The following is a 10,604-nucleotide window of genomic DNA, read 5'->3' as shown; positions in this document are numbered from 1 at the left end:
TTTTTCCCAAATGTTCAAGCCAACAAAAATTTGCGTGCAGAACTGATATGAGCCGAACAGATCCATCGGGTGCCCCTGTGACAAGATACATCCAATTCCCAACCGATCTGGTTTCAGTTCCGTCACTGGTCTTGCTATTGTAACGGGCAGGTTTCCGTGTTTAACTACCAGCTAAAAATAAAGTTCTAATAATAGACAGGAAGACTCTTAAAAGAGTCTTCCTGTCATTGCGGATAATTGACCCATATCTAATCAGTCAAGGCCGAGGCGGACACTAGCTGGCTTAAGGCAGTTGTTTTGCCCAATTTATTGGTGGGGAATTGTGATACGAAATTCTTTGCGAGATATCAGAAATACCGTCTTCAATCTACGTAGTTTACCACCTCTCATTTGTTTTCGTCCCTTTTGGTTTCTGGAAGACTGGAACTGGCGCGTCCGAGAGGTTCGTGATGATCCTGGTACCTAGTGGATTGAAGAAAGATGGAGTCGCTTCGCCCTGATCGAACCCTTTTAAATCCCAGTTTTGAAGGCTACAAACTTTCTGTTGACGCTTTGAATGTCTCTTCTACAACCTTGCCGTCTGCAGTGACTGAGTTACCTCTAGGAGACGAACTTTTGATTTCATTTCAGCACATGCGAGCCTTTGGAAATTTGAATCACTTGGTGTTTGATTCATGGACTGATGGCGGGAAAAACGAGGCTGTTTATTTTGTGAATGAAAATTATGAAGTGCAAAGAGCCGCGGTCAAAGTGAGTTTTTGTTTGGTATTGTTTAGAAAAAAACAATACCCTTAAAAGTGAAGGTTTCATACCGTACATTTGTGAAATATGATGTGCTCCTGAATCAGTGCACGTGTTGTTCTTATAATTTGTTTGTTTAAGGCCTTGTTTGTATGGAGGAAATCGTCCCTGGTGGGTGGGAAGGGTCACCCTCCCAGCCTAGTCAACTTCAGTGAGCGTTTATATGAGAAAAAATTTGACCCCTTTTCCCCAAGCACTAGCATATGCTATGAGTGTCTAAAACAGCTGTTGCGCATGCTCTAATTGCCTCGATGGCTTTCACAGAGTTAACCCGGCTGGGCGAGCCAAAGGTGAAAAGGAGGGTAGGGGGGTGACCTTACCGTCACAAAAGAATGACCTGGCCAGGTGGGTCACCCTTCTAGCCAAGCCAACTCGTTCGTTTTGTAAGGAAATGTATGAAAAGTCAGCTCTTTCAGGGTAGCTCAGGTAGGTGGCGGGTGACCCATCTACCTGTAACAACTTTCCTCTATAGAAACAGGACCTTAGATCACCCAGTCAGTGATACATCGTTTTACAAACCAATAACATGACTGAGAAGCGAAGCAAACGATTCCAGAAACGCTTAATGCTGTGCAAGAGAGAAACCTGTGCTCGAAAGTGGAAAAATATTTGATGAGGAGTTACTTAGCTTTGAAGTCCCTACCATCTTTTCCTAATTACCCATCCTGCACTCTGCAAGAGTGTGAATTTATCTATACCCAAAGGATACAGTTCCCTGTTATCGCTGCTCTTGGGCTGAAATGATTGATAACATTGTAATAATATTGATTCACTAGAGGGTATTCTCTTGTATCCTAAATTTTGTGTAGGACAAAGACATTTCATCTGTGGATACAGTATTCAAAATTCCTACTACGGAGAAACTTAAAGGAAGCTTGAACACAACACTGTTTTTTCCATCACCCTCACTAGCTTGCTTATCAGATGGGTGTGGGAAGCTGTTCTTGCTTCAAACAGATGGCAGGACAAAGGAAGACTCTCAGAATGTGCCTTGGAAAGTAGCAATGGTGTATCAATTCAATCGTCCATCACTTATCCTTCACACCACTCATTGTAAAGAAACAGGATCTGTAAGCTGTTTGTTATTGAGTATCACTGATAATGATACTTCCACCTCAGTCAAAGATACCCATGTTGTTCATTTGGAGTTGATTACATTATCTCAAGTGAAGTGTTTGTCATCAGGGTCCATCAATTACATCTGTGAGGAGATACAACATTTCACAGGTTACACTGCACCCATGTATGCTGCTATTGAGCCTGGTCGTACTGCCATCTTGGTGGCTAGTGAAAAGCCTTTCTCCCTCGTAAAAGGTATTGTTAGACTTTTGTATTGTTCGGAGCAGAAAAACACTCTGAAACAACTTGCCCACTGGGCTAGTCACTTTGAATTTTTCCTTGCCCCAACCTAAATTCTACTTGCCTTATTGCTGTAGCCTTACTGTGAATCAGATTAGGTGATTCTAAAAAATTTCCATACCATACTGGTAACAGCTTTCTTTTCAGAATTTCCAGGGCTAGTGGGTGTACCTTAAACTGGAAATTTGAAAGCATGGAGATACTTATGATTGGAATTCTGAAGTCATTGAGGGTGGGGGTTAATATCTGGAATTTCCACAAGGGATCGACTAAGGTGTACTCCTTGACAACGTTTACTTTATGGACTTAATTAGTTCACAAATAAGAATTTGTGAAAATTTTTGGACCTTCTAGTAAACAACACTCTTGGAAATTCAAGTAAAGGAAAATGCATCATCTTTTAAAATCTTTCAGCTTATGAAGAACTGCCTCCAGCTCAAGATGCTGAGGAGAAAGCAAATAATCAGGAAAACAATTCAAGGATCCAGGCATACAAGTGGTCGCAGGATAATGAAGACGTAACCCTAAAATTTGAAGTCGCTGATGGGACTACAAAAGAATCAATAGTCTGTGAAATAAAGACTGATTCCATGAGTATTCGGATAGGTGAAGATATCTTGTTAAGTGGTATGCTATTTGCAAAGGTGAAATCCGCGGAAAGCACATGGACTTTGGACAAGAACAGGTACTTGGGGCTTTTGATATTATTTCTTCGTCTTTTTTCTGTATGAGCTTTGCACTTTGAAAGTGTGTTTGTGTGTAACAACTTTTCAGTTGGCGTACTACCTTTGGTGTTTGAGGTAAGTTTGACGTTGTTTTTCAAATAGATGTGTCTCGCAGTAGCATTCTTTTCAGTTTTGAAACCATTGGTTTCTTGAGTCCCCTGATCATTAGTAGCCTATACAGTGTAGACTGTTTATTTTTTGCTGACCCTTTGGGTTTTGAGAGATTTTAATCACAACCTCTTCTGTGCTGCTATTAGTTTGGAGGTAGTCCTTGTGAAACAAGCTGAGGAGCATCACTGGAGCAGTGTTGTTAAGGGTGATGACAGAGGAGAGTATGTGCTGATTGGAGAAGAAGCAGAGAGGGTGAAAGAGATTCACAGCCGGCTGGAGCACCTTACATCAGATAAACTGGTAACTAATAGTATTGGCTGATTTCAAACTGAGAGTGACTGGGATTATCAACACGAGACCCAAATAGCAGAAAGAGCTAGTGACATCAAGGTTTACAAAATACTCAACATTGATGATAATTGGGTTCAATAATGAAGATTTACCAATAATTATATCAGGGGCACCCAATGACTGTTTTTGTAAATATCTGTTCGGAGAAGCAAATATTGCCTAGAATTTTCTTTTACTTGAGGACAACTAATAATTTCTAGATGACCGTTCAATTCATGAAGAATTTTCGAAGCTTATCTTATAAATTCCCTATGATTTTCTGAAGTTCAATTTTTCTGACATATTATGACTGCCCAGGTTAGGCTGTATTTTGTTCAAAAAATGAAACGTAGTATTTTTGGATTAAAAAATGGGATGGAGAGAGGAGTGAGAAAAATTCTCACTTTTGTAGTACATTAAATTGCATCCAAAATTTTTGGGAAAACAATACTGAAGGCCTTGTAGTATTCGAAGAGAGTCAAGTTCCCATAGGATGACCGAACAGGTACAAATTTTACATAGCCACTTAGAATGCTTTTCTAGAGATCTAAAAGTACTCTGGATAGCCTAAAAAGTGTTTTTGATACATTAGGAGGAAACCGTCATTCAACCTTGTTCGCAGGGTTTTCTCCTACCTGCCCTACGGAGCGAGAGAGAGAGACCCTGGAAAATGCTGGTCACGTGTCTCCCAGAATCTGGGAGATTACAAACAAACGATTTGGGGGAGGGGCAGGCAAGTGTGAGATTTGTCTCCACAGAGCGTAGACAGGTCAGTGCAGCCATGAAACTGTGTACCTGACCTGATCTTGAACGCCGAAAATAATGCACAAAATCGTTTGACAGCGAAAGCGTAACTTTCTGCAGAATATCTGGATGTTAGTCACATGTTTATCAGCGACGCTTTCATTTGGCACATGCAACAGAAATCGCGGAGGATTCACCGTTTGTGCAGTCAAAAATAATTTAGGTATCCTGGTCTGCCTGGTATAGTAGCATTCATACCGAGACCCAAATAGCAGAAAGAGCTAGTGACATCAAGGTTTACAAAATACTCAACATTGATGATAATTGGGTTCAATAATGAAGATTTACCAATAATTATATCAGGGGCACCCAATGACTGTTTTTGTAAATATCTGTTCGGAGAAGCAAATATTGCCTAGAATTTTCTTTTACTTGAGGACAACTAATAATTTCTAGATGACAGTTCAATTCATGAAGAATTTTCGAAGCTTATCTTATAAATTCCCTATGATTTTCTGAAGTTCAATTTTTCTGACATATTATGACTGCCCAGGTTAGGCTGTATTTTGTTCAAAAAATGAAACGTAGTATTTTTGGATTAAAAAATGGGATGGAGAGAGGAGTGAGAAAAATTCTCACTTTTGTAGTACATTAAATTGCATCCAAAATTTTTGGGAAAACAATACTGAAGGCCTTGTAGTATTCGAAGAGAGTCAAGTTCCCATAGGATGACCGAACAGGTACAAATTTTATATAGCCACTTAGAATGCTTTTCTAGAGATCTAAAAGTACTCTGGATAGCCTAAAAAGTGTTTTTGATGCATTAGGAGGAAACCGTCATTCAACCTCGTTCCCAGGGTTTTCTCCTACCTGCCCTACGGAGCGAGAGAGAGACCCTGGAAAATGCTGGTCACGTGTCTCCCAGAATCTGGGAGATTACAAACAAACGATTTGGGGGAGGGGCAGGCAAGTGTGAGATTTGTCTCCACAGAGCGTAGACAGGTCAGTGCAGCCATGAAACTGTGTACCTGACCTGATCTTGAATGCCGAAAATAATGCACAAAATCGTTTGACAGCAAAAGCGTAACTTTCTGCAGAATATCTGGATGTTAGTCACATGTTTATCAGCGACGCTTTCATTTGGCACATGCAACAGAAATCGCGGAGGATTCACCGTTTGTGCAGTCAAAAATAATTTAGGTATCCTGGTCTGCCTGGTATAGTAGCATTCATACCGAAACGCACTAGATTTGAATTGCCGTATCTATGTTGTGGAGGCCACTTTAGAAAACAAATGTACAGTAGCTGTATGTGTTCTCAAGACTATTATTACGCAGGTTATGTTGTCTGTTTTGTCTCTGTTTTTACTAGTTCCTGTTGTCTTCCATGTCGCGTTGGTATATAATTATCTTTATCTTTGATCTATTTACCACTTTTCTATTGGCGCATCATGACAAAGGTTAGGGGGAGGATAAAGCTCACATTTTAGGCTATAGCTTTCCGTGAAGTCACTAGATCTAAAATAGAGCGGTTTTCACTTGACTGTCGTAAAACCAAAACCAAAGTAAATACACTAGCCAACCAAAGGGCATAGTAAAACCAAAACCAAAACCAAAACCAATCCCTTTCGACAGTCAAGTGAAAACCGCTCTATTACTTTGATCGTAAATGTATTAACTGAATTCCTTGCTCTCAATGTAACTGCCATGTTTTGTCCCAGGGGTTTGTCACGCCAAACCGCTAAGATCGCAAATGGTGTAGGTTTATTTGGCCCGATTACCAGCCGCTGTCAGACAAACATTGAAAATATTAATATAGAAGTTCAACATACAGGGATTTTACCTTCAAAAAATTAACTCGCTTGTGTATAACTCAAGATCATAGATTTTTAGCGATTGGTTTCCTTGGTTAAACCGGCGACAACACTAGTTTTTGATTCCTTCGCTGGTAATTCACATGTTTATCTGATAGTTCTGTTTAGGCAGAAATTTCCCTTAGTTTCAGTTATAGTTGTAGTAGGGTCAGCAAATCTATCTTGCTGTTGGGGTCACTGCGTGAACATTGCGAATAAACCAGACAAAAACAATGTGAGACAAAGGACTCCTCCCTCAGAATTAATTTTGTTCCGGAGCCTCGTGACCAGCGTTTTCCAGGGTCTCTCTCTCTCTCGCTCTGTAGGGCGGGTAGTAGATAAGCCTAGGAACGAGGGTGACCGTCATTGGGTACCCCTGATTATTTGATGTCGGAACAATTGTCAGGCATATATTTCTTTGTAAATTTTCAAGTTATTGAAAGGTTGTATTTTGTTCAATATTGGCCTAATTAACACCAAAGGTAAGGATTTCGCAAACCTTGGTGTCCCTCTTTCTATGTTAACCTTGTGTTCAAAGGGGACAGACGGTAAATTGTTGTTGTTGCTTGCAGGTAGTCCCCTTAAGTTTGAAACCAGGCAATTTAGCACACTGAAGAAGGGCAGTAGGGAAACAAAAACAACAAAGTTAGGGGGTACAGACAAGGGTGTTGTTTCAAATTGAGTTATGAAGTGTGTAGCTGAATTTGATGAACTAAACTAATATATGTATAATTATAATTACCCTAAATGGATGATTTGAGACATACTAAAAAATCAATTTTTTTGCTTGATCAATCTTCAGGTGGAGGATTCACGAGAGAACAAGATGTCTTTTACAGATCAACAGTTAGAAGAATGTGATGCATTTCCAGAGGATGTCGAGTACATATTCAGACTGGACGTCAAGACTGGAGAAGTAACTCATAAGGTAAGTCAATAAACTTTAATCTCTGATATTATTATTATTATAAATCATTGTCTATTTAGTTTTGAGCTCTGGCTGTTCTCCTGCCAACCTACATCCCAAGAGAGCGAGTCATAGTCAATGACCAGGGGTCCCTTGGGGACACTCTCCTATAGCCTGTTCCAGGCTCTTAGGTAGTGGGGAAGACGCGAAAGTAAAAGGCATGTGAAAAGTTGGCGGGGCGAAAAAGAGGAAAAGGAAGGGAGAGAGCCGCCCCTGCTCTCCCCAGTTTCCTTCCGTTTTATTTTCATATTCGCGCTTTCTCAATTCAGCGGGCACGACTATCTCGGAGCCTGGAACAGGCTAACTCTCCTGGTACTTTGAAGTCAAGCACCCTCCTCAGCATCCTGGTCGTTCCTAATAGCGTAGTTTTCTGTAGCAGTCCAATCCTAACCCTGATCCCCAGTTTTTTATCCATTGCCCAAGTTTCTTCGTAACACTTCCAAGGACCCCTACAACAACAGGTACCACTTCCACGTTTTTCACATGCCACATTTGCCTAATTTATCTCTACAATTCCAGATATTTTTTAACTTCTTCCAATCATTATACTAGAAAAAACCAAAGGTTACGGAATGCGGGCGACAACGATTGAAAGTCAAAATGCTTTTGCTCCATCGTTGTGCGTTGCAGAAGTTTCACGTGACAGATAGTCTAAAAGCGTTGATCAAATTGCATTCTGTGCATTCCATTCATTCTTAGTGGAAATCCAAATGAATGCTGGCTACATACATGCGACACATGTGTAATAACAACCTGGAGATTAGGATTGCGGGCTCCCGGAGTCACCCGCAATTATTATTGTTGTTATTATTATTATTTTATTACTATCATGGATAGCAATGTAATGTTTATTGAAATGTTGCCAGCTTCAAAGATATTAAAGGTTTGCATCTCTAATATTTCAAACTTTATTTCACATTAGGTTTGCCTAGCAATTCACCAGTGGATCTTCAATGCCTCACTAGACCCAAACCTTCCTCCAGCTTTCTGTATACGCCATGATGTTGATGCTCTTCTCTGGCAGCCCAAGTCTCACTCCAGCAATGAGGACAACTGGATGCACACTGGAACATTTAATGCGCTCGGTTACGTACAGGCAGCTAAACGTGATAGAAAGTTCTCTACTTGTGCTCCAGATATGTCCTTTGCAACACTGTGTGATTGTACCAGGCACGTGTACATTTACCGACAACCTGAACAAGGAGCTAAGCATGCCAGCCAACATGTAGTGACACTAACAACTTCTGATAACGAAATCTTGGGGCTTCAAGCCTCAAATGGAAAAGTTTTTGTATTGACTAAACAAAGTTTGCATGTTATTACTGTTAACTAAAAACAAACTCTTTTAGGTAGCTTTGCAACTGTTAGGAAACATCCAATCCCCAGCGGTGAGGTTAAGTTGCAACTTAATTAAGTTTCTTTTTAGTAAGAAAAAACAACATCAACAACATCAACAACAGCAACAAAACTCTTCTGGTCACTTTGTAATACTTCTTTAGAAAGAAAACAAGATTGACTTTCAAAACCTGAAATCTGAAGTTAGCAAGACTGAAACCAATGGCCATTTTATTGCTATGATGTGGGGAATTCGTTTCTTTTTTTATATACCTTTTATATGGTAGGGTAGTAAAAAAAAACATGTTTATAAATATACATATGATAATAAAATTGTCTATAGCTAATTGTTCATGTCCCTATGTTTTTATGCAATGTGGAAATAGAATGTGATAAGGTTGGGCTGTCACTAAATGCACAAAAAACCAAAGTTATGTATTTTCAACATGGAAAATGATGAAATGGAGACAATGTTAAGAAAATCAAGCAAGCCGTTGTGGAAGAGACGGGGAGTAAGATTTCAAATACCTGGGGCCAATTTAATAAAACTTTTACAATAATTAATGTAATTTTCAAATGTTGCCATTGTTTTAGAGTCTGAAAACAATAGCTACACTTGTAAATTAAACTTGTAAAAAAATTTTATTAAATTGGCCACTGGGTAGTTGAATATGCTCTAAGGAAAGAACCATAAATGTTTGCAAAGCACTGGCCTGCAGGGATTTTGCTACCTGTGCCTCCTGGGTCCCTGACACATAAAAATCCCCAAAGGCGCAAAAGAATTTGTGGCATGCATCCTGTAGGATGTAAGGATCGATTGATCGATCTGAAGATGTTTTTGTACAATATAATGTTTGTGATTTCTGTGGCTGTTCTTGTGGCTTTTGTTAAATGATTCTTATTTCTTTTAGTCTTTGTTGTTCTTTACAATAGAAGGAGTATATTTATAAATTCAGTAAACTGTAATACAGAGTTTTGGAGTCTGTCTTCAGATTAACTGTGTGGTTACAAAAGATCCAGGGACTCATTGTTTTCTTTTTTTAACTGGGACTCAATGGTTCTGGACTGGTACTCATGATTTTCGACAAGATGAGTCCCAGGACGGACCATAACTATTTGCAACAAAATCACCGGGCCTGGCGATCACCGAACCAACAGGGACCGCGGAGCAAGGTGAAAAGTGGGAGGGCTGACAATTGAAAATAATTTTTTCATATTGAAAATCGAAAAAAGGAATAAAATCATAGCATTTGATTTGTTTCTGTCGCGTGACTTTGCATACTTTATCCAGTATTTGTTGCTCTTTATAGGTCGGCATTAGTGAAGATACCGAAATTCTTCATACGATTTTCATTCCGTCCAGCAAATGTGTTTGCGATCTGAATCACGTCCAAGCTTTCCGTTAATTTCTCATGACAATTAATACTGTAAAGTTGCTGAATCGCTGCTGTTTCATGTTCGATCTCAGCCATGTCTTTCAGATTCAATGCAAGAAAAGACGCGATTAAAATTTTAGTATAGAAAATACTACACTGAAGTGATCTGAAAAATTTCTAACTATGGCCGTTCACTGTTCAAGTAATGTAATTCTTCTTGCCATCGAATATTTCATTGATTCGAAAGGAGAAAGACAAAATGTAAAACTTTTATCAACTCAAAACAACTACTCACCTTCGTTTGGCTTGAAAAAGCTAGTAAGTTTCTTCATTTCGCCTGATAAAACTGATAAAAAACTCTGCCGGAGCTGGAAGTACAAAACGCGCTGCCGAACGAAGAGAAGGGGTGGCCAAGGCATGGCGTTTGACAGGAGCCCATAACCCGGAGCGTCTAACTTCCATACTGCTCCTATGCAACGGCGTTTTCACAAGTAGGTTTATTTTTAGATAAGCCTTTCCCGTGAATTGCTTTCGAAAAGCCAATCACAAGCACGTGCATCATCAAAAATAAACTTTTAACACGCAACCAGGACAACTCCTTCACATTGAAAAAAAAAGCGTGGCGGACGCACGTGAGGAATCTTGAGAGGATTCTTCTGACAGTACTTCAAGCGACAATTTCAGTATTTACAATGAAACTAGCAGTTCAGTGGAAGATCTGCAAAACGTAGAAGAGCCTGGGACGTCTACTTCATCGGCGATAACGCATAATACACGGAAAAAGGGAAATCGAAATCATCTTCGAAACAGCCGACTGTGAAAAGGTCCAAGCGACAACAGTCATTTTTCGCAGGAAAAGCTTATCTAAAAATAAACTCACTTGTAAATACGCCGTTGCACGAATTTATGGCAGTTACACGCTCCACGTTATGGGCTCCTGCGTTTGATCAAGGGGCAAGTCGGCCCCAGGGCACAATTACCGCGAAAAGCACAGGAGCACCACA

The 10,604-nt window shown here is 39.8% G+C and overlaps 1 protein-coding gene across 1 annotated transcript; it reads left to right on the top strand.

Moving 5' to 3' along the window:
• Nucleotides 1-435: 435 nt before the first annotated feature.
• Nucleotides 436-8,571, top strand: LOC140928438 (nudC domain-containing protein 1-like). The gene is made up of 6 exons (XM_073378190.1): nt 436-750; nt 1,611-2,115; nt 2,575-2,845; nt 3,143-3,296; nt 6,725-6,850; nt 7,812-8,571. Exons 1-6 carry the CDS (start codon nt 481-483, stop codon nt 8,220-8,222), a joined length of 1,737 nt encoding a protein of 578 aa, XP_073234291.1. The 5' UTR covers nt 436-480; the 3' UTR covers nt 8,223-8,571.
• The last annotated feature ends 2,033 nt before the right edge of the window (nt 8,572-10,604 follow it).

Source organism: Porites lutea, chromosome 2 (genome assembly GCF_958299795.1).
Source record: "Porites lutea chromosome 2, jaPorLute2.1, whole genome shotgun sequence".
Classification (NCBI taxonomy): Eukaryota; Metazoa; Cnidaria; class Anthozoa; order Scleractinia; family Poritidae; genus Porites; species Porites lutea.
The sequence above is the reverse complement of the archived record's forward strand: the minus strand, read 5'-3'. Positions and strand labels throughout refer to the sequence as shown.

Excerpts from the sequence above, each read along its gene's own strand:
- LOC140928438 (XM_073378190.1), top strand. The coding sequence starts at position 481 with ATGGAGTCGCTTCGCCCTGATCGAACCCTTTTAAATCCCAGTTTTGAA. Across the intron at positions 2,116-2,574 it reads GCCTTTCTCCCTCGTAAAAG|CTTATGAAGAACTGCCTCCA; the intron begins GTATTGTTAGAC and ends AAAATCTTTCAG. Across the intron at positions 3,297-6,724 it reads ACCTTACATCAGATAAACTG|GTGGAGGATTCACGAGAGAA; the intron begins GTAACTAATAGT and ends ATCAATCTTCAG.